The sequence below is a fragment of the Trichomycterus rosablanca genome, chromosome 4 (assembly GCF_030014385.1).
Source record: "Trichomycterus rosablanca isolate fTriRos1 chromosome 4, fTriRos1.hap1, whole genome shotgun sequence".
Lineage (NCBI taxonomy): Eukaryota > Metazoa > Chordata > Actinopteri > Siluriformes > Trichomycteridae > Trichomycterus > Trichomycterus rosablanca.
This window is the reverse complement of record NC_085991.1, coordinates 31,988,472-32,016,082: the sequence shown is the minus strand read 5'-3', so window position 1 is coordinate 32,016,082 and position 27,611 is coordinate 31,988,472. Positions and strand designations below refer to the sequence as shown.

Genomic DNA, 27,611 nt, shown 5'->3' with positions numbered 1-27,611 from the left:
GCCACGATAAATGCACTGCCCGAGTGTCCCCCTCTCCCCACTGCCTTTCAGCGGCAGGCAGCAGCAAACAGATCATCAGATGAGGCCATGTTGACCAGATTGTTAGTTAATCATTTACAAGTCAATATTGCCTACATGGACAGTGATTTAAAAAAAAAAGTGAACCTGTAAAACTGATGCGTTTGAAAATTTGGGTGCACCTAACTTTTGTGCTGGTGCACCTAAGAAAAAAAGTTGGGCGCACCAGTGCAACCAGTACAAAAAGTTAGTCTAGAGCCCTGTGATTTTATTTTTTTTATACCAACATTAGATTAACAAATATTGGCCAATTTAATATTGATCTTATAATTGCTTCTACAATAGCTCTTATACTTTCCAATAATATCGTGAACTAATAAGCTTTATCCAACAAATTCATAGCAACCTATTAATATAATAAATACATCACTGCATTTTAAATTAAGAAAACTGGTTTAAGATAATGAATGCAGTAGTATTGTAGATGGTATTGTAGACAGTAGTAACAGAAGCATGAGTGCTGTTGTGCATTGCTATTAAATGTATAAAAATTAGACGGATCATTACAGAATGTGAAATGGTATCTAATGGGATGATGAACCTGCTGTGGTAGACTGGTGTATGAGCACTGAGGGTCTGTTCGAAAACTAAGTGAGCTCTCTACATAGGGAGCATTTTACGTCACCCTACGTACTCTCCCAAAAAGAATTCTTAAATATTTTTAAATGCTGCCTTATGAAGTGCCTTAATTCTAAGTGATAAACTGACTGAATAACGAGGGAGCATCTGACGCTTCCTTAGTGGTGAAGGCAATCCCAGCATTCTGTGCGGCACAGCTTTTCTCACAAAAAATTACAAATATGGCAGGCGAATGCCTTCATAAAGGTGCACAAGTGTCATTCATTTGCAAATTTGGGGTCGTCAGTGACAATTAAACCATTTTCGGTAGACGGTGGGAGACGTTAGCTGGCATGCTAGGGTTGCGCCGCCTCAGCCCATTGGTTAGCTTAGTAAGAGAAGACTGCGGTGACGTAATCGCAGTAATCACTGTCTAAATAACCTGTCTCATAAGTTTGATGTCTTATTGGACTCATCTCTACTTAGGCAGCACCCTAGGTAGGCAGTGACAGTAAGGCAGCTCACTAGGTGTTCGAACAGACCCTGAGTATGTAGAATTTCTGTTAAGTCAGGTTTAAGGAAAGCGCCTCTTTCTAAATAATGCTGAAGTGTTGAATTGTGACCAACATTGTTGATTTAACAATGACACATTTGTCAGTGATGTTTGTTAATCTTCACTTTCTTTCCAAGTAAATGCTTTAAATGATACGCTTCAAGCTTTACGTACTAAATCTACGCAGTATACAGATGCCTAAAGTGTGTAGGTGTGTGTCTGGGCATACTTACACACAGTAGGACTGGGGAAGGCCACACCGGCCTCCAAAGCGTGACAGAAAGCGATTTTCTAGGTCGATGACAGTCTCACCAATCTTCTCATCTTTAGAGAGCATGTCATAGTCATACAGCATGATCTTGAGGTCTTTCTCCAGCGGTAGAGAACATTTCAGCTCATACACCCTGATCAAAAAGATACTCAATTAGTCAGTCTGCTGTACTGTCTGACTCATGATGCACTGTTTCTCTGACTCACCCCTCTTCCTGTTAATTAAAGTTTTAGTCATTCCCTCATTTAGGCTTTAAATAAACAATATTTATTTTCTGCCTAAATACATTAGTATGCGGAGCTATTATATACTTGGCATCACTTGTAACACTGACTTATCATATACAAAAGATTGAAGTATGTGTGAATAGCGACACCTGCTGGTGCTCTAACATTTCCTCAATCAATTAAGTACACCCAAAATCTAAGTACCTTAAAAACTACAACAATACAGTACACAAATATTACCAAATATTAACATATAGGCATAACATATATAATACACAATACTGTTATTTTTAATTTGAGCATTTAAATTATTTGTAGGTTTAGAACTTTTGATAATAAATACATTATAGTACTAATCAACTCTAGAAACTCTGTTAGTCTACTGGAATTGAGTCTTTTATTAATCCAAAGTAAATGCATTACCTCTACATGTCCTGCATTATATGACCCCATTTAATATGTAGTGGTAAATAAAGTCAGAAGTAATCAGGAGATTGCCAGTTCAACTTGCCACTGTTGGCCCTTAACTCTCAATTGCTCAAAATTGATTTATTTATTTATTTATTTATTTATTAGGATTTTAACGTCATGTTTTACACACTTTGGTTACATTCATGACATGACAAGCAGTTACTCGTTACCCAAGATTCATCAGTTCAAATCTTTAATGTCAATCACAGTCATGGACAATTTTGTATCTCCAATTCACCTCACTTGCATGTCTCTGGACTTTAGGAGGAAACTGGAGCTCCAGGAGGAAACCCACGCAGACACAGGGAGAACGATTAACCCCCTTGAACAATTACCTGAATTTATTCGCAAAATTGAGTGGTGCTGGAGCTACTGTGGAACTGTAAGCTCCTGGGGGTCTGCATTTTAAACAGTGTGTCCACCATGGTTTCATTTAACCTCCTAAAACACTCATACAAAAGACCAGTGTCATGCATGCTTAAGTACACTAAGTGGGTAATTTGGTGAGTGTGTGGTGCCTTGCAATTGCCACCCAGCCCAATAAGTATTCTTGTCCCACAGACAGTAAAATGCCACCTTCTACCATGCTGTGACACAATACCATGATGCTCCAATTAGGCTGTATATGATACAAGGGTTCTTCAAAAAGTTTCCGCACTTTTTAACTCATGTAGAAAAAGTGATGATTTGTTTTTGAAATTGTTAATAAATAGTCACCTTCCGATGCATTTTTCCAGCATCTTACCAACTTTTTAAGGTTTAATGTTAATGTTTATGTTAATGTTTAATGTTTTAGGCTGAGAGTGTAGCCACTGATGCACCGCTGCTTTCATATCACCACATGAAAATCTTCTTCCCCTTAAAGCTTCTTTGAGCGTCCAAAAATCAGATAGCACTAAATCCAAACTATAAGCTCTCTCCCAGTCTCTCAGGCACGACCAATTACTACTCCTCCCACCCTCACTGTTTCCAATGTAAATATAAAAGTGCCGACATTTTTTGAAGATCCCTCGTAATAGTAATAATAATAATAATAATAATAATGTTAAATGTTAGTTATACTTATGTCCATATACATATAGTATTCAGCCTAGTCTTTCTCCATGCACAGCTTAAGAGCTCAGCATGCAGTTTTGCACATTAATTTGGCTAGTTTTGTTCTTGTTTATTAAAACTCTTCTTCTCTCTGAAACTGTCTCTCTCTCTCTCTCTCTCTCTCTCTCTCTCTCTCTCCCACACACACACTTTTTTTGTGTTTCAATAAACTAAGACATTCATACATTTATTTGGTGACTTTTCTGGGTGTTTTTCTTGTGCACCCTAACTAAGAATTATAATAATAATAATTCAAAGGTTTAGCTGCAAATCATTTACATTTACAGCATTTAGCAGACGCCTTTATCCAAAGCGATTTACAGTACAGTTACAGTATACAATTTGAGCAATTAAGGATTAAGGGCCTTACTCAAGGGCCCAACAGCAGCAACCTGGCAGTGGTGAGGCTTGAACCAGCAACCTTTTGATTACTAGTCCAGCAGCCTAACCACTAGGCTATGGCTTCTTCAGTTCTGCTTTTAACTCTTGCTCCACATCTGGAATACCAAACCACAACTGTACATGAACACTATTAAAACAGCTTGGATGCATCATTAATGACAGGAGGGCTGGGGAAAAGTATGAGGAAAATGTGTCACTTACTTTCCAAACACAGGGTCCAAGGTGCAGGGTATGTAGTTATCATGGTCATTTATGGATTTCTTTCCTAGTGTGATCTTGACGTATGGGTCACACTGCAAAGAACAAGATCTGTTAAAGTTCATGTACTATATAAAACACACACACACACACACACACACACACACACACACACACACACACACACAAACCCACAGCAGCATATCCATCAGAACTCAGCACATATAGTAACACAAACCCTTCACTCAGACCCACTCTGTCTCACTCTATGGAAAAATCATCCAGCCTGTAATATCAAGTTCAACAGAGGCTAGTGCATGTGTGAAATGTTCCATATTATAACTCCTGACCTGAGTAGGTAATGACAGAACATCATCAGAGTGTGTTCAAAACTAATGACTCACAGGAGAGACCATCTGTGGCCAGGTCATTGGATTGAACACACAGTTCTTGACTACTGCTGTTAGCAGCTTTATAGTGTTTTTTCTTTTCTTTTTTTCAGTAACCTCATTCTCTCAAACCTTTTTTTAAATACATGACTAGAAACACGGCTTGAACATAGGATGTCATATTTCCAACAGGTCTATCAAACATCTGTCCAGCTATTGTACTAGGGATGTATAGTGGAAATGACCCAGTGGACCTCTACAATGAGACCCAGTGTTTTTTTCTACAATGAGACCCAGAATAGCTGAAGTGCATACTATGTGTCCCTACTACTGTGTTCCAAACTGCATCTGGAGGCAACGTTTATATCCCTCTTTACCATTGTGCAATTTCAAGCATTACTTACCTAATTTAATTTTACAGTAGCCAATACACATTTTGCATGCTTTTTTGGATATGGAGTATGGGAAACCAGAATATCTGAAGGGAACCTACATTGAATCAGTGACCAAAGACATGATTCAACTAAAAGTTCCCAAGACACACACACACACACAGACATTAGTACATGTGTGTCACCTACCTTGCCATTGGTGTCCTTGGGCTGCAGGCCATAAGCCTGAATAATATAGACCCGTATCAGGCATTCCTCAGTGCCGTTAGGGGGAAGCTGGCTAAACTGGCGAGGTGGGGAAGGTGCAGATGGGTCATCTGGTAATGTGTAGATCTTGAACATACCCTGTCAAACAAAAAAGCAAACCAGACAAATATTATATTTGCTCATAAGTGTCATTGGACAAATAAAGGCAGCAACAAGTCTGCAATTTTAGCCTTATTTCCAAAAAATTTTAATTCAATAAATATGTACAATTAAAACACAGACAAACATTTAGCAGATGCTTTAATCCAAAGCAGAGATGTTCACAAGTCACAAAATACGAGTCCGAGTCAAGTCACAAGTCTTTAGGCTAGAGTCCGAGTCAATATAATATACACAAAACATATATTGGAAATGTAGCGTAGAAATAAACAAATAATATGTAAGTTCAGATAAAAAACAACAACAGAACTGTGGTTGAACAACAACTGTATTTTGCCATTTTACTTAGTGCCTTTACTTTCCTAGGTACCAGTTAAAAGCTTAAACTGATACGTTTTCTTTTCATTGCAAAACAAAAGTTACCAATAAATTACGGCACAGCGGCCAAAATAAAAAACACAGCAAAAAAAATCCTTAACCACTGCTTACCTTAGCTTATGTTCTTCCAGATGCTATTAGATTTACAAGCGTGTGTTGTCCCATTAGGAATATAATCCATTATTTTGTAAATGTGTTCTTATAATTAAAAACCTCCAAACTTTTCCCAGTTGTGAAGTAAAACACTAACTCGTTACAAAGCCAATCAAGCATTTCACACATCATCCATGTGATGCTGCAAAGTAAATAAATGCAAATGAAAGCATTTCTTACTAAAAATTTAAACCAGAAGGTCTGATTGGTTCAGAAAGCGGTTCTTACAATCATTAGCGGCAATTCTGTAGGAGTGTTTCATTCACACCAGTTGTTCCTCTGAAGTGCACTACATAGGGTATTCCACCATGTTAAGTGAGATTCCAATCCAAAGAAGAGAGTACAGAGCGACGCTTTATCACTACACCAGAAGCTGGCTGGAAAATTTACCCATTGCATGTGTTGCGGGTTAAGACAGCCGGAGCGTTATTAGAGAGCAGAAACGACACGATCAGAATGATGTTGAATCATATATATATATATACATATACACACATTAAGGAAAATAAGTATTTGATCCCCTGCTGATTTTGTAAGTTTACCCCCTTACAAAGACTTGAACAGGCTATAATTTTTATGGAAGGTTTATTTTAACAGAGAGAGACAGAATATCAACAAAAAATCCAGAAAAAAAACGTTAAATAAAGGTTATAAATTAATTTGTATTTAATTAAGGGAAATAAGTATTTGATCCCCTACAAACCAGCAAGAATTCTGACCCCCACAGACCAGTTATGTGCCCATGAGGCACACAAATTAGTCCTGTCCCTGTATAAAAGACACCTGTCACAGAATCAGTTTCTTCCGTTCAAATCTCTCGACCACCATGGGCAAGACCAAAGAGCTATCAAAGGACGTCAGGGACAAGATTGTAGACCTGCACAGGCTGGAATGGGCTACAAGACCATCAGCAAGAAGCTTGGTGAGAAAGAGACCACTGTTGGTGCGATCATTCGAAAATGGAAGAAATACAAGATCACAGTCAATCGCCCTCGCCCTGGAGCTCCATGCAAGATCTCACCTGGTGGGGTAAGAATGATTCTGAGAAAGGTGAGGTCAGCCCAGAATTACACGGGAGGAGCTTGTCAATGATCTCAAGGGAGCTGGGAGCACAGTCACCAAGAAAACCATTAGTAACACACTTCGCCGTAATGGATTGAGATCCTGCAGTGCCTGCAAAGTCCCTCTGCTCAAGAAGGCTCATGTACAGGCCCGTCTGAAGTTTGCCAATGAACACCTGAATGATTCAGAGAAAGCTTGGGAGAATGTGATATGGTCAGATGAGACCAAAATTGAGCTCTTTGGCATCAACTCCACTCTCCGTGTTTGGAGGCAGGGAAATGCCCGGTGGGGATGGTGTTCTTGGGGTCATATCCAGCATTTCTCTGCTCCCAGCTCCCTTGAGATCATTGACAAGCTCCTCCCGTGTAATTCTGGACTGACCTCACCTTTCTCAGAATCATTCTTACCCCACCAGGTGAGATCTTGCATGGAGCTCCAGAGTGAGGGTGATTGACTGTGATCTTGTATTTCTTCCATTTTCGAATTATCGCACCAACAGTGGTCTCTTTCTCACAAAGCTTCTTGCTGATGGTCTTGTAGCCCATTCCAGCCTTGTGCAGGTCTACAATCTTGTCCCTGACGTCCTTTGATAGCTCTTTGGTCTTGCCCATGGTGGTCGAGAGATTTGAACGGAAGAAACTGATTCTGTGACAGGAGTCTTTTATACAGGGACAGGACTAATTTGTGTGCCTCATGGGCACATAACTGGTCTGTGGGGGTCAGAATTCTTGCTGGTTGGTAGGGGATCAAATACTTATTTCCCTTAATTAAATACAAATTAATTTATAACCTTTATTTAACGTTTTTTTTTCTGGATTTTTTGTTGATATTGTGTCTCTCTGTTAAAATAAACCTTCCATAAAAATTATAGACTGTTCAAGTCTTTGTAAGGGGGTAAACTTACAAAATCAGCATGGGATCAAATACTTATTTTCCCCACTGTAATAGAACACATGCTGACTTTTGCTGTCATTTTCTGCGAGTCACGAGTCGAGTCCGAGTCATTTGAAACGAGTCCAAGTCCCCATCTCTGATCCAAAGCAACTTACAGTTGAAATATATACTATTCAAGCAATTTAGGGTTATTTAACTAATTCTTGGGACAAAAAAACTAAAGAAATTTAATATAAAAGCAAAAGCGGTCTGGAAAACATAGTAGGTAATACATTGTAACGTCTATAATGAAGCAGTCAAGTATCGCAAAAACTACTGCAACATGACCTTTTTCTTCTCTGCACTTTTGGTGGCCTATTTCACCGTATGACTGTTCAATCTCAAACAATGCAGCAAAACCACCACAGTTAACATTTTTTACACTTCGGCCAGACTGCTCAGTAAATTTAATTGAAGAGAAATTGTATTTTTATTCATGAACACATGAAACCATGAACTTTGGAAAGCACTTGTATCTCTTTTTTAAAGGAAATGGTATGTTACTGGGTTTCAATAATAAAACATGATGTGAATTAAATAATTGTTCTAAGACAAGCTCTGACAAAAAACAGACTGAGAGTTTTAGTTCAACGAGGAGAAAATTGGGCCAGCACCAGACTCAAATGACTTTTCTTCTTAGCAACTGTAAGGATTTGGTTAATATGTCCGGACACCTCTCTCTTTTTTAATATAGCGCTGTATGTGGTCCTGTTTTTAACCTCAAACACAGACATGGATACAATAACAATTACAGCTTATAATTAAGTGTAATGGTGTTTTGTGACGGATTCAGGGTCACATTTGGGATTTTGGAAAACTTACCTTGAACTCTCCAACAATGGAGGGATCTTCACTCTCATTCTCCTGAGTGCGTCCACGGTAAAGCTTGAATGTCTGACAGAAATCTGCTAGCCGCTGAAAGCCCTCAACTTTTTCTAGCTCAGTGTCAAAAACCTGCACAAAGGAAAATACAATTGTGTAAGAGACAGCGTGTGCAATAAAAAGTCCAGACTTTTAGACTTTAAATGTCCAACTTGTTAGGACTAAAACAATAACATTATAGTATAGTCCAATCAATGTGAATTACTACTGTAAGTCATTTAAAATAACATAAATGAATAAAAACCTTAAGACATGAAGATAGGAGGTACAACATCTCACTACATAGTGAGAAGGTAATACAGAAAACACAAATTAATATTCACACTGCAGACTTATTTCTGGACTAGTGTGGGACACATTGCACGCACACACACAGTTGAACACTTGTCATTTGGGTCCTTGGATCCTAATAAACAAACAAACAAACATTTGTGTTTGTATATATCAATAATCATTTTATTTTATTACTGCTTTATCCTGGTCAGAGGTAATAACATTTGAAATACCTGTAAATAACTGACGAACTAAAAAAAATGCATTGAGATAAAATGTGCCACGTAATTCAGCTTCCTAAAACGGAATAAGAAAGGCCACCCGGGAGACAATTTATTGATGAGAGTAGGAGTGAATCCATAAACAGTCTATGTTGATCTAAATGACTCACTCTGTTTTGGACTCATCCCCACAGCCAATGTGCAAAACTGCACGCATCATCCTAAATCTCTCGTCCTCTTTGTCTCTCTGAGGCATCATTTGCTAAAAATACATGCTGATCTCAGCAGTTTTAAGTGAGAGATCATCATTGGGGCTCCTCCCTGGTGGGGATCAAGCCCAGCCTTTCTTGTTTTCAGTGATTTCCTACAAGGTAGAAGGGTAAATCCTGAGAAATAAGTGGTTGCTGAGGACTCTGGAGACTTGCTGGAAAGATTTGCTAAGAGACAGAGAGCGAGAGATCCACTAAAGGGATGAGTAAAGCTGGTGTAGAATCTGGGAGAATGAATGATGACATCAGTAGCGGAGCCCTGGTCTGCTCTTGGTTATCCCCCTGCGGCATTCCCAATGAATTCATCGGAAAAGTTGGCAGCCGTGGGCTAATTTCTAGACAGACAGACTTGTGGGAAGTGGGCTAGAGTAGTCTACAGTGAAGTGTACACTTGAAAGGCAGCAAGTGCAATCTTTACTTGCACACCACGACTTTCAAGTCACAATGCACAGCCATGTTTCTGTGCCATAGACAATGTTCTGACAGTGCTTCTTTGGTTTTGCTTGGCATTGCTATTATATCCACAACTATTATAAACTGATGCTATCTCTGTACAGTAAACCAGTGTAGCGATTTAATGTCCTTTGAGTTATTCACACTGATGTTTATGTCTTAACTTACTCTATTCAAGGCCACAGACAATAGGACTGAACTACCCAAGCCCACTATTCGTTAGCAACATGTAATTTAAAATACTGCATGTTTCTGTGTACATAGGCACAATTCCAACGCAGGAGCTTTTTAAAAAACCATAGGTACATTTAACTTCAGGAACCAAAGCCAGTTTTAGTTCCATATTACTTGTTATATAAAGAAGGAACATATTTAGTCATAACTTATAAGTATTTTTGAAACCAGGAATGATATGGTGAGAGCCTAAGCTTTTTTAACATTAAAACCACCTTGTTTCTACACTCACTGTCCATTTTATCAGCTCCACTTACCATATAGAAGCACTCTGTAGTTCTACAATTACTGACTGTAGTCCATCTGTTTCTCTGCATACTTTGTTAACCCCCTTTCATGCTGTTCTTCAGTGGTCAAGACTCTCACTGGACCACTAGAGAGTAGGTATTATTTAGGTGGTGGATCATTCTCAGCACTGCAGTGACACTGACATGGTGGTGGTGTGTTAGTGTGTGTTGTGCTGGTATGAGTGGATAAGACACAGCAATGCTGATGGAGTTTTTAAACACCTCACTGTCACTGCTGGACTGAGAATAGTCCACTAACCAAAAATATCCAGCCAACAGCGCCCCGTCGGCAGCATCCTGTGACCACTGATGAAGGTCTAGAAGATGACCAACTCAAACAGCAGCAATAGACGAGCGATCGTCTCTGACTTTACATCTACAAGGTGGACCAACTATGTAGGAGTGTCTAATAGAGTGGACAGTAAGTGGACACAGTATTTAAAAACTCCAGCAGCGCTGCTGTGTCTGATCCACTCATACCAGCACAACACACACTAACACACCACCACCATGTCAGTGTCACTGCAGTGCTGAGAATGATCCACCACCTAAATAATACCTGCTCTGTAGTGGTCCTGAGAGAGTCCTGACCATTGAAGAACAGGGTGAAAGGGGGCTAACAAAGCATGCAGAGAAACATATAGACTACAGTCAGTAATTGTAGAACTACAAAGTGCTTCTATATGGTAAGTGGAGCTGATAAAATGGACAGTGAGTGTAGAAACAAAGAGGTGGTTTTAATGTTATGGCTGATCGGTGTATGTGTGTGCCTTTTCTGACTATATCCAATTAACATTGCAACAAGTGGACTCCATTTGAGTTCTAAACACATTTCAAGGATAATCAAAGCAAACAGGATGCATGTGGCAAATTTCTTGGAGCACACAGCAATTGTTTGAATACTTTTAAGAGATTACAGAATAAGAGATGACAATTATATACATTTAAAAACTCAAGGGCTCTAAATAATTTCTGTATTTACTCTATACATTACATAACTATAGTTACATACAGTGTATCACAAAAGTGAGTACACCTCTCACATTTCTGCAAATATTTTATTATATCTTTTCATGGGACAACACTATAGAAATAAAACTTGGATATAACTTAGAGTAGTCAGTGTACAACTTGTATAGCAGTGTAGATTTACTGTCTTCTGAAAATAACTCAACACACAGCCATTAATGTCTAAATGGCTGGCAACATAAGTGAGTACACCCCACAGTGAACATGTCCAAATTGTGCCCAAAGTGTCAATATTTTGTGTGACCACCATTATTATCACTGCCTTAACCCTCCTGGGCATGGAATTCACCAGAGCTGCACAGGTTGCTACTGGAATCCTCTTCCACTCCTCCATGATGACATTACGGAGCTGGTGGATGTTAGACACCTTGAACTCCACCACCTTCCACTTGAGGATGCGCCACAGGTGCTCAATTGGGTTTAGTCCATCACCTTTACCTTCAGCTTCCTCAGCAAGGCAGTTGTCATCTTGGAGGTTGTGTTTGGGGTCGTTATCCTGTTGGAAAACTGCCATGAGGCCCGGTTTTCGAAGGGAGGGGATCATGCTCTGTTTCAGAATGTCACAGTACATGTTGGAATTCATGTTTCCCTCAATGAACTGCAGCTCCCCAGTGCCAGCAACACTCATGCAGCCCAAGACCATGATGCTACCACCACCATGCTTGACTGTAGGCAAGATACAGTTGTCTTGGTACTTCTCACCAGGGCGCCGCCACACATGCTGGACACTATCTGAACCAAACAAGTTTATCTTGGTCTCGTCAGACCACAGGGCATTCCAGTAATCCATGTTCTTGGACTACTTGTCTTCAGCAAACTGTTTGCTGGCTTTCTTGTGCGTCAGCTTCCTTCTGGGATGACGACCATGCAGACCGAGTTGATGTAGTGTGCGGCGTATGGTCTGAGCACTGACAGGCTGACCTCCCACGTCTTCAACCTCTGCAGCAATGCTGGCAGCACTCATGTGTCTATTTTTTAAAGCCAACCTCTGGATATGACGGCGAACACGTGGACTCAACTTCTTTTGTCGACCCTGGCGAAGCCTGTTCCGAGTGGAACCTGTCCTGGAAAACCGCTGTATGACCTTGGCCACCATGCTGTAGCTCAGTTTCAGGGTGTTAGCAATCTTCTTATAGCCCAGGCCATCTTTGTGGAGAGCAACAATTCTATTTCTCACATCCTCAGAGAGTTCTTTGCCATGAGGTGCCATGTTGAATATCCAGTGGCCAGTATGAGAGAATTGTACCCAAAACACCAAATTTAACAGCCCTGCTCCCCATTTACACCTGGGACCTTGACACATGACACCAGGGAGGGACAACGACACATTTTGGCACAATTTGGACATGTTCACTGTGGGGTGTACTCACTTATGTTGCCAGCTATTTAGACATTAATGGCTGTGTGTTGAGTTATTTTCAGTAGACAGTAAATCTACACTGCTATACAAGTTGTACACTGACTACTCTAAGTTATATCCAAGTTTCATGTCTATAGTGTTGTCCCATGAAAAGATATAATGAAATATTTGCAGAAATGTGAGGGGTGTACTCACTTTTGTGATACACTGTACAACTATAGTAACTTTATAATTTGTGACATTGTTTGAAATCCATTGAGAAATTGTTTTGATTGTGTGTCTTAATCTACCTGTAGAGTGTCCAAGCCTTTGTCCATGTAGGTCCCACACTTTTTAGTTTCACCCGTTGATGCGTAGAACTTGCTCCACCAATCCATGAATTCCTCCTCCTGTAAGGAGAAAACGCAGGTACAACATATAAGTCACATTTATGGTAACTGTAGGATAGTGGGTGACTTGTTTGACTGCAGTTGACTGTATAATGAATCACACTTACCCATTGGATCATCTATGCCAGGCAAGACAAGTAAATTATAAAACAAAAAAAGTTCAGTTAAAACTATAAAGCAAGAGACATATACAACAAAAAATATACAACTTTATGAATTAACTACTTAAGAGCAGCTTTGGTAGGACCTTGTCCCATATCTCGGTCACAGTTGTAAAAATGTAATTTAAATATATTAATAAATTTAAATGATTTATACAATGAGGTTTTCTCTGCTTGTTTCATAGTAATCATGTATGTGCCATAGATGCGGTAGAACTTCTCTATATCACTTTAAACAAGTGAACAGTTCATGCACATGCAGGAGTGACTGGTGCAACATCCCCAATAAGACCAAAAGGGTGGAAAGGTGACCAGTGGAAAGAACATTATCCAAAAGCTTGCAGTTTTTTCCACAGTTAATTATTAGTGCCAATGACAAATCCCTCACAGGTGATGAAGCTAGACACTTTAGAAATTCAAGCTTGTGGAGAAGAAAACAGTAAAAAGCTTCTGACCCGTACAGTCTGCAGCAGCAGTTACACCACTGATGTGTGCCAATGTAAAATGTGTTGATTCCCATTAATAAACATGGTCAATCTTCAGCTTCATTTGTGATGTCACGGATGTGGAAAGTGTTTGGTGGGAAACTTTAAAAGATGGCAAGAAACAGGGCTGTGCCGGGTGAAAAGAATCTTTATTTCCCCACCGGAAAAAAGACAAAGAAGGGCCTTTACCATTAGACTGCACCCTCTGCCAGGGTTGCTGCCACTAAACATGAAATAAAAGTATATTTCAGCTTTAAAAGGAGCCAGGGGAGCCATCATCCAGAGCTAAAGTTAACTCAGCACATTATCCAATTGCTTCTGACCTTCAACAGACACAGAACTAAATGAAAAAATGTGTGTGCATGAAACACTGATCTAAAGGCAGGGTGATACAGTAAATGGTGTGTGTGTGTGTGTGTGTGTATATATATATATGTACACATGCACATACACACTGATCAGCCATAACATTAAAACCACCTCCTTATTTCTACACTCAATTTCTCAGCTCCACTTACCATATAGAAGCACTTTGTAGTTCTACAATTACTGACTGTAGTCCATCTGTTTCTCTACATGCTTTGTTAACCCCCTTTCATGCTGTTCTTCAATGGTCAGGACTCTCACAGGACCACTACAGAGCAGGTATTATTGGCTGATGGAGTTTTTAAACACCTCACTGTCACTGCTGGACTGAGAATACTTCAACAACCAAAAATATATGAAGGTCTCGAAGATGATCAACTCAAACAGCAGCAATAGATGAGCGATCGTCTCTGACTTTACATCTACAATATGGACCAACTAGGTAGAAGTGTCTAATAGAGTGGATAGTGAGTGTACACAGTATTTAAACTCCAGCAGCGCTGCTGTGTCTGATCCACTCATACCAGCACAACACACACTAACACACCACCACCATGTCATTGCAGTGCTGAGAATCATCCACCACCTAAATAATACCTGCTCTGTGGGGGTCCTGACCATTGAAGAACAGGATGAGAGCAGGCTAAAAAAGTATGTAGAGAAACAGATGGACTACAGTCAGTAATTGTAGAACTACAAAGTGCTTCTATATGGTAAGTGGAGCTGATAAAATGGACAATAAGTGTAGAAACAAGGAGGTGGTTTTAATGTTAAGGCTGATCAGTATATATATGTGTGTATGTATATATATTTTAGAATTTTGTAGTTACTAGGCTGCCTGCTTTACTATGGCTAAGGCAAAGTTTGATAAGATTAAAGATTAAAAAGGGATTGCTAACACTTTTAGATCAATCAGACTGTCTTTTTTATTTCATTTATAATATACGTACATTAGCAAAGTATGTTCTTTAAACATTAGACTGTTAATTATCATAGGAATTTTTATTAGAGTTAAAGTAAATAAATGTATGCATTTGAAGACTCATGAATCCCTTATTGTGAATTAAGCCAGTATCATTAGCTCTGCTGTCATCATTTAACACAGGCCCTGAATACTGTTCTGGCTTATAAAATATGATAATAAGCCAGAATAAGCCCCCCCCCCCCCCCCAGCCAAAGCAGTCTAGAATCAGGGCTGGTTAAAACCCTGTTTAGTGTGGATTAGGCCCAACATTTCTGGGTAGGCTCTAGACCCACTCACAATCCTGATCATATTAAAGCAATTAAGATGAATAAATGAAAACTACACCAAGTATGCTCAATTATTGCACCCTGCCATTTATCCCGAGTTGAAAGCAGCTCTGAAATGGTGACTCATGATTAAAAAGGGAATAAAATAAAGGATTTATTAATGTGATGTTATTAGATATCCCAATTTGATGTTTGTTCAAAATTTTGCTTGAACTGTGTGCCTGTAGCCCAAATACTTGAAGGCCTGTGTATTTATCAGAGTAAGTTGATGTAGCTATACTGTTATTCTACAGCGGTGTAAGTCCACAACATTGTTATTAAAATCTTGTGTTTCTGAACTGATTAACAATTCTTTTAAAGTTTGGCCCAAAAGGTAATCCACAATCCATCATCTTAATACCCTGACCTGTTACCAATTCACCTGTTTATTGTGAAATGTAACTTAAATATTCAATAAAATTTTCCCTTTTGATCCATACCAACTTTTTAAAACAACAGAACAGGTCTGGCAAGTTGCATTTCTGGTAATGAATACATTTGTTTGAAACTTCATGGCAAAATGTAGAAAGACTCCAGAATTAGGTACTAATAATAAACTAAACATTTACTTAATAAAGACATATAACTAGTACAAGGTTAATCTTAAGTAAGTATTTTAAGTAAGAGTCTAGGCATAATTACTGAAAAAAAGAGAGAGGAGAGCCTTGGCTGAGATGTTTTTGGGCATCCCCCTACCAGACAGTACATGGCAACACACTGAACAGAACATTGTAGAAAAAAAAACTGCTGTCTGTGCCAGTTAGTCTATGAAGAATACGCTTGAGGTACCGGCTGGTGCTTTTTAAGCTTTTTATGGTTTGTACAGATCTCCTTTCAAACCTTACAATTAAATATTAGCTCACTTCTATCACTTATAATGTCTTTGTGTATGTGTGTGTGTGTACAGTAAACAATACAGTAAGTACTGTATTATTTAATAGATGTAGATGTGTATAATGAAGGGCCATGTGCCTGGACTTACTGCTGCTATTATGTTTCACTGTAGTAATGGCAGCTTGCCATAATCATTGTCAGAACTTGTAAAGAAATAACTCAGGACACGACAGGACAGCCAGGCTTTGGGTGCCAACTGCACGCTGGCATGACCGTGGTCTCTCATAAGCAGGAACGCTGCCTAATGTTGATACAAGGTGGTCGAAACAGTCAGAGGGAAAACAGGGCAATCGGTTACCCTTCCAAAAATTCATTCAAGTAAAACTTAAGAGGCCAGGGTCATTCTTTATTTCTGAGGTAAAGGTTACAGTATATTACAAAGAAAAAAGCTGCCCTGTCATTGAGTAGCAAATGGATTCATGTTAAATCTGTGGACATTAAAAGTAAGGAATATTGGATATGACTAGATTGGAAGGAAAATTTGGAAAAAAATGCAAAAAAGCAAAAGAAGAAAGAAGAAGAGGAAGAAGATTAATGAGTGGTGGATGAAAGCAGTCATACAGAAGCATACTAGAATAAAACTTAATTCAGAGCATTAACTTTTGAGCTTTTTTATGCATTTTCTTCCCATTTTCCTCCTGATTTAGCGCACTCAATTTGTCTTCCGCTGCTGAGGGATACCAGATTAAATCTGAGGAGAGCACGTCGCTACACACACCTCTTCCGACATGTGCACAGCCCTCCGCTTCTCACCCATGAATTCTGTACATGCATCTCTTCCGCCAATCAGGGTCCTTACACAGTGTATGAAGACCCAATAGTCCGGCCACAACCCTGCAGGTATGGTGGCCAATTAGTATCTGCTGCAGGCACTGCCAATTATGCCCGCTAGATGCCGCCCAGCCCACCGGAAGCAAAGCCGAGTTTCGAACCGAGGAGTTTAGAATCTCGACGGAATATCCCGATGCACCACCTGGGCGCTGGTTTGCCAAAATTTTAATTTTGAAGTTTATTTTTCATATATTTCTGTGTATTTTCTGCATGGCACCGTTGTCATAAAGTTCCAACAGTTTGGGGAGGACCCATACCTGTGCCCCTTCAGTGGCCAGATTGATTGCAAGCCAGGTTTTTGTGTCTATCATCAGTGCCTGAATTCATGAATGCTCTTTTGACTAAATATGCACAAATTCCCACAGACAAACTCTAGTTAAGGGAATGGGGTGAAGGTAAGTGCTACTTTTTGCTGGTTTGATTACATCTGACCATCTGACCAGACTATGGTTCCATGTACAGTTCCAATTACAGATGATTATGGGACCTAAAGCTGCTAAGAAACGGCTGTAAGTTACATTATTGATTTGTGAAAATCTTCTTGTGACGTAGTTTATTGGGTGCATTCAACCTAGCTTTATTTTCCTGGGCACAAAGAAGTCACTATAGCCAATTCTGATTACTGCCAAAAAATTGATGGTCATGGACAAATCCATGGTTCAAGATGTATGTAAAGGTTTGACCCTTACTGTGTGTACTATTTGAATATCTCTATAGAAAACTATGGGCTTAAACTATTGGTCAGGTTTCTACATACTTTTAGACATGTAGTGTAGTTTAAAAAACAATACAAAAAAGAATAAAGTACAAAGAATAAAAAGGAAAAAGAAGATAAATGCTTTTATGTATTGTATCAGACTTTTGTGGAAAATGAGAGACACTAGTGGCTAGTTGCATTCCATCACTAAGGAACCAGGACACTAAAACAGTGACATTTCCAAATACGAGCACACGTAGGTCTTAGAGAAGGACAAGCCAGAAGCCCCAAAGCTGAAGATCGGAGTTGGCATGGACCATGTACTTCTGAATTATAGAGCGTAAATAATCTGGAGCAGAACTCTTTGAGGCCTGGAAAGCAGGGACAAGATTTGTATGCTTAATCCTGGCTGAAACAGGAAGCCGTTGTAGTTATTTCAGTAAAGAACTTTTTAAAAGAAGCAGATCAGTGTGTAAAACATTGCAGTTATCAAGAATTATTATGGTAAAAGTCAGTATGGAAATGTGAGTGGTGTCTGTGGCCAGAGGAGACCGTTTCCCTGATAATGTACAGGAGGAATTTGAAGGATCTGATGGTTGGATGAATGTGGTTAGTAAAGTTAAGGTTAATGTCATCCACAAGCCACCAAGATTCTAAGTTGAACAGAAGGACAGTGAGGCTGTCTGTAGGCAGGTCCTATGTAGGGGAATTCTGTACAGAAAGGTAGTGAGGTTTACACCGATCAGCCATAACATTAAAACCACCACCTTGTTTCAACACACACTTTCCATTTTATCGACTTCACTTACCATATAGAAGCACTTTGTAGTTCTATAATTACTGACTGTAGCCCATCTGTTACTTTGCATGCTTTGTTAACCCCCTTTCATGCTGTTCTTCAATGGTCAGGACCCTCCCAGGACCACTACAGAGTAGGCGTTATTTGGGTGGTGGGTCATTCTCAGAACTGCAGTGACACTCACATAGTGTGTGTTGTGCTGGTATGAGTGGATAAGACACAGCAATGCTGATGGAGTTTTTAAACAACTTACTGTCAGTGCTGGACTGAAAATAGTCCACCAACCAAAAATATATCCAGCCAACAGTGCCCCATGGGCAGCAACCTGTGACCACTGATGAAGGTCTAGAAGATGACCAACTCAAACAGCAGCAATAGATGAGCGATCATCTCTGACTTTACATCTACAAGGTGGACCAACTAAGTAGGAGTGTCTAATAGAGTGAACAGTGAGTGGACACGGTATTTAAGCAGCGCTGCTGTGTCTGATTCACTCATACCAGCACAACACACACTAACACACCACCACCATGTCAGTGTCACTGCAGTGCTGAGAATGATCCACCACCTAAATAATACCTGCTCTGTGGTGGTCCTGTGGGGTCCTGACCATTAAAGAACAGCATGAAAGGGGGCTAACAAAGCATGCAGAGAAACAGATGGACTACAGTAAGTAATTGTAGAACTACAAAGTGCTCCTATATGGTAAGTGGAGCTGATAAAATGGACAGTGAGTGTAGAAACAAGGAGGTGGTTGTAATGTTATGGCTGATCGGTGTATAACATGCTCCAAAAACATCAGTGAGAAATACAGAAAACCCACACTGATCATTCGTTTATACAGCAGATGAATAGTCAGATGTTGTGCTAGTCTAATTAATTGTAACCTCTGGTATTTAAAAGTGCAGATAGACAAGACATGTAATGGTAATACATTTCAACAATGATTGTCACTTTTTTTGCACTGTCCAATTACTTTTGGCCATGTAGTGCACAGTCAAGATAAGCCAATTTAGCAAGTATAGCAGAGGAAAATTTGAAGAAACATGTAAAACGAACACCCAGTCCTGGGTTTCACACTAAGTCAACACTACAAGCACTATTCATTAGAAGCAATGATCCTTGAAATAACCTTGAGCGTATTTGCACAGTCTGAAGAAAATTCAGCAATGAAACAACATTCCGTTATATGAGTGACCACAATTTTGGCTTCTATGCCCTCCAACTTAAGTCGTTTTGGATGTCAAATATAAAGAAGAAAAATGGAAAAATCATTGAAATACTTTCTGCCCTTTGCAATGTCTGCAGGCCCAGCGTGTTACGGGTCAGCGGTGGTCCACGTTTCACAATGGTTTCATCTAGCTCAGACAAGCCTCTGTTCAACTGTCAAGACTAAGCAGTAACAAGTCATTTTGATGCCTCAAGTAATGTGAGAGGTTTAAAGTTCAATCAGTTATGATGATTTTAAAAATGGTGGATTTAATAAATAATATTGTGCTGGTTGCACCCCAGCCATAAATAAATGAACAATTGATAAACTCACTGTCTTGGGGCTAGAAAATTAAGTTCAATTTCTCCAGATGTTACAGTAAGACATAAATGTGTAAAATATCATGTCAAAAGTAAAAAAAAAATTAATGTTTAAATACTTAAATAATGAAAGTAAAAAATGTTACGCAACAAAGAACCTTAGCTTAATCTTGGGGAAACGATTGGTTTACATACGGTTATTTATTTCCTAGGATTTTAACGTTGGTTCCATTAATGACAGGACAGATAGATACTCATTACAGAAGATTCATCATATCAAGTCTTTTCATATGAAACACAGTCATGGACAATTTTGTATCTTCAATTGACCTCACTTGCATGTCTCTGGACTGTGGGAAAAAACCGGAGCTCCCAGAGGAAACCCACACAGACAGGGTAAGAACATGCAAACTCCACACAGAAAGTACAAAGATCACTGCACCTGGGAATCAAACCCAGGACCTTCTTGCTGTGAGGTGACAGTGCTACCCACTATAATTATTAAGGTTAGGTGCCAGACTGCTAACAGCTATATAAAATCAATGACATAAAATAGATTATATTGCTGACTTGTGTTAACAGTTTGTGGAAGGTCCTTTTCCATTCCAGCATTACTGTGCCTCATGCTTAAAGCAACAAGTTTGGTGTGGCCTGCATAAAGCTCTAAACTCAACCAGCATGTGTTACAGCAGCCTAGCTTTGTATTAATAGTACAGGTGCTATACTGGCCTGTCTGCAGTTCACACCTGTATTTAATTAAAAATAATATTGGCCTATTGTTTAGTGCAATACACGGCTCCACAATGTTAAGCAGCTAAATATTAGTGGATTTTCCCCATTCTTGCTTTATCTGTCACAACTACAAAAATGGGTGTCTCCAAAAATTACAGAATATTGTTAAACTCAAGGTGATTGGGTGCTTAGAAGTCAAATAGGCTCATGACAGTTTACCCAACCAAATTAACCCAGCACTGTTTAGTGTTTTATAAATAAATAATTAAATAAGACAGAAAAAATGTGCCAGTTTGCCAATCTACTATTAAAATGTGCCAATATTTATTTAGTTACAGTGGACAAGGGAACAAGAGCTTTGCCACAAAATACCAGTGTTACCAATCTGTGGTATCTGATCGTGAACACATCATTTTTGTTTGCTGTTCATGATTTAATATAATTCCAGTGTGTTTGTTTTCTTTGCATTTCCCAGTTTGTTTTAGAAGCCGGGGTCAGAGTGCAGGGTCAGCCATCGCACAGCGCCCCTGGAGCAGACAGGGTTAACGGCCTTGCTCAAGGGCCCATCAGTGGCTACATGGCAGAGCTGGGATTCGAACTCTCAACCTTTCAGTTGATAGCCCAAAACTCTACCCACTAGGCTACCACTACCCCAGTGGTAAAGTGACAGGTTTGGCAAATACATATTTATGCCACATTAATATTTGACACTGTTTAGCATGACCAATGATTTTTATAAGACAAACTGATGATAATGCTGGCCTAAATAATGAGCTGCTAGATTGTGCTCTTTGAACAACATAGCAATGCAGAAATGGCGTCTTTGGGCTCGTGTGGAGTCAACATGCAAATTTAATTAGTGGAAAAGTGACTGAGAAGCACCCCCTGCCCCTTGATCTGCTTCTGGCTTTGGCTATAGGGGAATCTTTTAACAGCTCTATTTACTTTGGCCTTAGCAAGAGAGAAAATGTGGGATTTTGATCATCTGGTTTGAATATTTTCTAATAAAATAAAAAGAAGAGAAACCTCCAACTCTTGGCTTGCACAGACAGTGAGTGCTACATTTGGTGCGTGATATAAACATGCATCTGTATTGAAGGAGCCTGCATAGTGTACGGCCACTGGCTCAGTCATGAAAACTAACTAAAACTCCTGATCTTATGGAGACAGGGTCTGCACTGCAGCCTGTTATGCACATGACACAATTAGACACACAGACACACTAATAAGCCAAAGCATTTACCACGTCCCAAAATGATTTTGGGCTTTGGGCTAAATCGTTATGGCCAGACTACAGTTTTGAAGTATCTCCGGAACAGTGATGCAGTGGTGAGTACACACTAAAAGTGGTCAGAGGAAGGTCAAGCCACAAACTGCCGACTGATTACTGGGTGGCCATGATAGACTGAACGCTATGACGTCTGGTACAGGCCAACAGAGGGGCAACTAAACTGCAAATACGAGGGATATTCAAAAAGTTTTCGCACTTTTACATTTACGTTGGAAACGGTGAGGGTGGGAGGAGTAGTAATTGGTTGTGTCAGAGACTAAGAGAGAGCTTATAGTCCGGATTTAGCACCATCTGATTTCCACCCTTTTGGATGCTCAAAGAAGCTTTAAGGGGAAGAAGATTTTCATGTGATGATGTGAAAGCAGCGGTGCATTAGTGGCTACGTGCTCAACCAAAAACATTTTTTGCTGATGGCATTAAAAAGATGGGACAAAATGCATTAGAAGGTGACTATGTAGAAAAGTGATGTCATTTGTTTTTGAAATTCTTAATAAATAGAGTGAAAAGTGCAGAAACCTTTTGAAGAACCCTTATAATTTTAATACTGGTGATGATGGGGTCAATGTAGTGTCATGTTTGAAAGCTAACTAACATGTCAAACTGATTACTATCAAAATGATTCATGATTATTAATTAATTAATTAATTTATTTATTTTAACAGTAAGCATTTTATAATTAACCACATTGGACTGCAGCAAAAACAGCACTGATTAGCTGATTGCTGATCTCTGGCATTTCCTCTCTGGCCTTTCAAAAGAACTCAGCTAAGTCTCACATGTCGTTTTTTCTTGGTGGAAATCATCATTTGTTGTGTTTTAAATAGGGATGTCCCGATCACGTTTTTTGTTCCCAATCCCGATCCCGATCATTAATTTTGATCCCGATCCGATACTGAGTCTCAAACCGATACTTGTATTTTCTAGATATTGTCTAGATAAGAACTAGATAATACTGTTCACACAGTGCACAGTACATTACAGTTATTCAAATTAATCCAGTGTATATGTGTAACAACTGAATAGCTCTACAGTGCTGTAGGAAAAAAATTGCCTGCATCCAAGCTATTGTTTAATGTTCTTTTCTTTTTACAAAATAAAAGTAAACAAACTTAGTGCAGCATTGTAGTAGTAAAACTAGAACACTCAAAATGAAGTGTGTTTTGACCCTTTGGGGCTTCCATAGTGCATGGAATAGCGTGCTTGACTAACGCGATGACTCTAGCTGTCCGCTATTCGGTACCATAACAGAAGAAGTTAATAAAGTGTTATGCTCCGGACAATTTGTGAATATACCGTGTATTTATTTCTTTATTAAGCGAGTGCATCACTACGACGCTCGGTTACATAACTACGCCAATCAGAGTGCTTGATACTGAGATGTCGTTCAGTCTTGTAACACGTAAACTAGTAAAAGCTGTATGTTATGGTCCTGAAGTTTTCATACTCGGATTAAAAGTTATTGTTTTGTAAACCGGAGTGATCCTCGACTCACACACCATATAAACAGTAAAATTCTACAGTAATGAACGCAGCTCTGCTCCTTCCGCCTCATGAAACGCTCGCATTGCAGACATTACACTTCGCTTTTGGACTTGTTTCACTTTCCAATTGAAAGTATTTCCACACAGCGGACATGCTGACGTAAAACGAAAAATCGGGATTAGGATCGGCTTTAGTAAAGCCGATACCGATCAGTTAAAAAATGTCTTGATCGGCCCCGATTCCAATCTTTGAGATCGGATCGGGACAGCCCTAGTTTTAAACACTGATATATTGCTGCTGTTACATTTAGCAAAAACAGCAGTAATATTTTTAAATCAGCAATGAGCCAGTATATTGCAGCAGAAATCAGAATGTCATATCTATAGAATGTAACATCTATTTCGGTTTATCAATAAAGGGTAATACTACTATTACTGATTTATTAGTTGTAACTAATAATGGCATAATAAAATCAACTAAGGCACCCAGGTGGTGCAGTGGGATATTCCGCTAGCACACCAACGCAGAGATTCTGAACTCCTCGGTTCGAAACTCGGCGTTGCTACCGGTCGGCTGGGCGCCATCTAGCGAGCATAATTGGCAGTGCCTGCAGTGAGGGACAACCGGAATATGTAGGTGGGGTCTTCAAATGCTGTGTAAGGACCCTAATTGGTGGATAGAGGCGCCTGTGCAGAGTGCATGGGTGAGCAGCAATATACCCAGCTCGACTGCAAAAATCAGGAATCCCCAGCAATGAAAGACAAACTGACTATGCTAAATTGGGAGAACAATGTACATACAATCAACTAAAATTTAGGGGCAAACTAGCATTGTTAATTAAAAGGTGATAAACTGTTACTAAAGATGTCAAACACAGAGATACTATTTTAATTTAATTTAACATGAAGTGTTAAAACTTAAATCAATGCATTTAATAAACTGTCCACAATAAAAGTTGAAGTTTTAAAAAATAATAAAAATCAGGGCCTAAGGGTAGGGTTAGATAAGTTTTGACATTGTACAAATAATTCTTTTAGTTCAAATAATTCATATACTTCTTTTTACTTCAATTTTGAGGGGGTTAGTTGCTGTATTTTTGATGATGTAATTAGATGTAGCTAATTCTATTCAGAGCGGCACGGTGGCTCGGTGGGTAGCACTGTCGCCTCACAGCAAGAAGGTCCTGGGTTCGATCCCCAGGCAGGGCGGTTCGGGTCCTGGCGGAGGTTGCATGTTCTCCCTGTGTTTGCGTGGGTTTCCTCCGAGAGCTCCGGTTTCCTCCCACAGTCCAAAGACATGCAGTCAGGTTAATTGGAGACACTGAATTGCCCTATAGGTGAATGGGTGTGTGTATGTGTGTCTGGAGTGTTACTGTGTGCCTTGTGCCCATTGAAAAGCTGGGATAGGCTCCAGCAATGCCAACCCTAATTGAATAAGCGGTTAAAAAGTGAGTGAATAATTCTATTCAGACTTCAACACATTATTAAATAACAAACAGTGAAACCAATTTTTTTTTTTTTTTAATTGTCAGTGGATAAAAAATAAATAATAAAGTAGGGATGGGCTAAATTCTGTTGCACTATTATCATGCATTTATCAAACTTGCATGCACTTCCCACAGCAGACGAAAACACAGGTATCAAACACTACCAGGATAAAAAAGCATTAAAAAGAAGTGAGTGGGGAATGTGAAAAACAAGGTGGGAATGTGAGGAAACAGGTGTGGCCACATAATTTAGATCATACATACGTACATGGAGGCTGGAGCGAGAAGGCGAAATGTTAATAATAGCAGAACTGGTGCCATCTGCCAGCTACAAATTAGAGTCATGGTGGTTAGTACATCAAAATTAGTGCACACCAGAGAAACTTCCTGGGAATCACTGTTTCATAACAGAAACAAAACAAGTCAGGTGTTAAACATACAAGATTCACAGCATGATTTGGCTACTTTGGCTACTGCTGACTCACCAAGCACTTTATTAGGAACACCAGTTTTGTACGTACATTAATAGGCTTGTTTATGAGCTATACCTACCATATAGCTGCACTTTGTGGGTATACAATTACTCACTGTATATTTAAAATTACATGAATGGCATTTAGCAGAAACTTTTATCCAAAGCTACTTACAATTGTGACTGAATACAATTAGAGCAGTTGAGGGTTAAGGGTCTGAGAGAGAATGGTAGGGCTTAAACCAGCAGCTTTCTAATTATCAGTACCTTAACTGATGAGCTACCACTGTAGTTTGTAAACAACCGCTCTCTACCCCATTGAATAATGGATAGGAACCCCACAGGACCTCTACTGACCAGATATTACTATGAATTATTCTCTGCACTGCACTGACACTAACATGGTAATGGCATGGTAGTGTGTGTGTGTGTGTGTGTGTTGTACTGGGTGCAAGCGTGTATCCGGTGCAGCAATGTTACTGCAACTGTTAAACACCTCAGTGCCAATATTAGAAGAAAACAGTGCTCCAACCAATAATATAAAGCCAATACTGAACAGAAAATGTCACAGCTACACAATTAACATTACATTTTCTGCATTTAGAAGATGCTTTTTATCCAAAGCAACTTACAGTACTATGACAGTATATTGTCGAAGCAACTGAGAGTTAAGGGCCTTTCTCAAGGGTCCAGCAATGGCAACCTTTAGATTACTAGTTTAGTACCTTAAAAAAATAGCTACACTCTCAATCTGTACACATTCAACGAGTGTCAACAGGATATGTGTTACTCAAAGAGGCCAGTAAGTGTACACAGTATTTAAAAATCCCAACACTGCTGCACCTAGACACTTAGACTAGAACACTCACTATATTATCCACACCATGTATTTGTCAATGCAGTTCTAAGAATAGTCAATTAACTAAAAAGCATTAGGCCAGTTGGTGTATTATTGGGGTTTTCTTTATATATGTATGAGGTTGACAAAGAGTACATAACAATAAACTGACTACAATTAGTAACTGTATACCCACAAAATGCATCTATATTGTAGGTGTAGCTCAAAAAATGCCCAACGCATATATGAGGGATCTTCAAAAAGTTTCTGCACTTTTATATTTTCGCTGGGAATGGTGAGGGCGGGAGGAGTAGTAATTGGTCGTGTCTGAGAGACCGGGAGAGCTTATAGTCAGGATTTAGCAGCATCTGATTTCCACCTTTTTGGACCACTCAAAGAAGCTTTAAGGGGAAGAAGATTTTCATGTGATGATAAAGTGAAAGCAGCGGTGCATCAGTGGCTACACGCTCAAACAAAAACATTTTTTGCTGATGGCATTAAAAAGTTGGTACGATGCAGGGAAAAATGCATCAGAAGTTGACTATGTAGAAAAGTGATGTTACTTGTTTTTGAAATTCCTAATAAATAGATTTTAAAAGTGCGGAAACTTTTTGAAGAACCCTCATACTGTATATACAATAAATATCTGATCGTTAAACCAAAATCCAGTAAATGCCTTCTTGCAATACATTGAACTTCTTGTTTTTATGTATGTTGTTCTAGGAGTGTATAAACCTTTAAATGTATACATTTAACTGTATGTCAGTATTTAAAGACACATACTGTTACTTATTCTTATGCATTTAATTAATATAAGAGGCAAGGTAATGCACCCTATTGTAAGACAATTTTATCAGAATTTTATTTAATTTTATTTAATTGAATTGAATTTTTAATTGAATTGAATTCTTCAACCAAAGATTAGTGTTAGAATGTTAGAAAAGTCAGAAATTAATTATTCAAAAATGTTAGAATAATCAAATGAGAAATATGAGAGAAATGTATAAAATATAATAATTAGGGCGCCCAGGTGGCGCAGCGGGATATTCTGCTAGCACACCAAATCCTCTTTCACCTCTAAACAATAGACAAATGATGTTAGTCAATTATATTATTAATTGTTGAATTATTTGATTGTCCTTTATATTACCATTACCTGTGGATTTTAACTATTTTCTTAGATGAACAACCTACACCGATCAGCCATAACATTAAAACCACCTCCTTGTGTCTACACTCACTGTCCATTTTATCAGCTCTACTTACCATATAGGAGCACTTTCTAGTTCTACAATTACTGACTGTAGTCCATCTGTTTCTCTGCATGCTTTGTT

The 27,611-nt window shown here is 39.1% G+C and overlaps 1 protein-coding gene across 3 annotated transcripts in view; it reads right to left on the bottom strand.

The window, feature by feature from the left end:
- dysf (dysferlin, limb girdle muscular dystrophy 2B (autosomal recessive)) overlaps positions 1–27,611 on the bottom strand; it is a 130,326-nt gene that overhangs the window by 21,009 nt on the left and 81,706 nt on the right. For all 3 annotated transcript variants that reach the window (XM_062994181.1, XM_062994180.1, XM_062994182.1), the window contains 5 exons: positions 12,825–12,923; positions 8,349–8,480; positions 4,824–4,979; positions 3,857–3,948; positions 1,423–1,593 (listed from right to left, as the gene is read on the bottom strand). In XM_062994181.1, the coding sequence (XP_062850251.1) occupies positions 1,423–1,593; positions 3,857–3,948; positions 4,824–4,979; positions 8,349–8,480; positions 12,825–12,923 (650 nt within the window). The remainder of the gene's footprint in view (positions 1–1,422; positions 1,594–3,856; positions 3,949–4,823; positions 4,980–8,348; positions 8,481–12,824; positions 12,924–27,611) is intronic.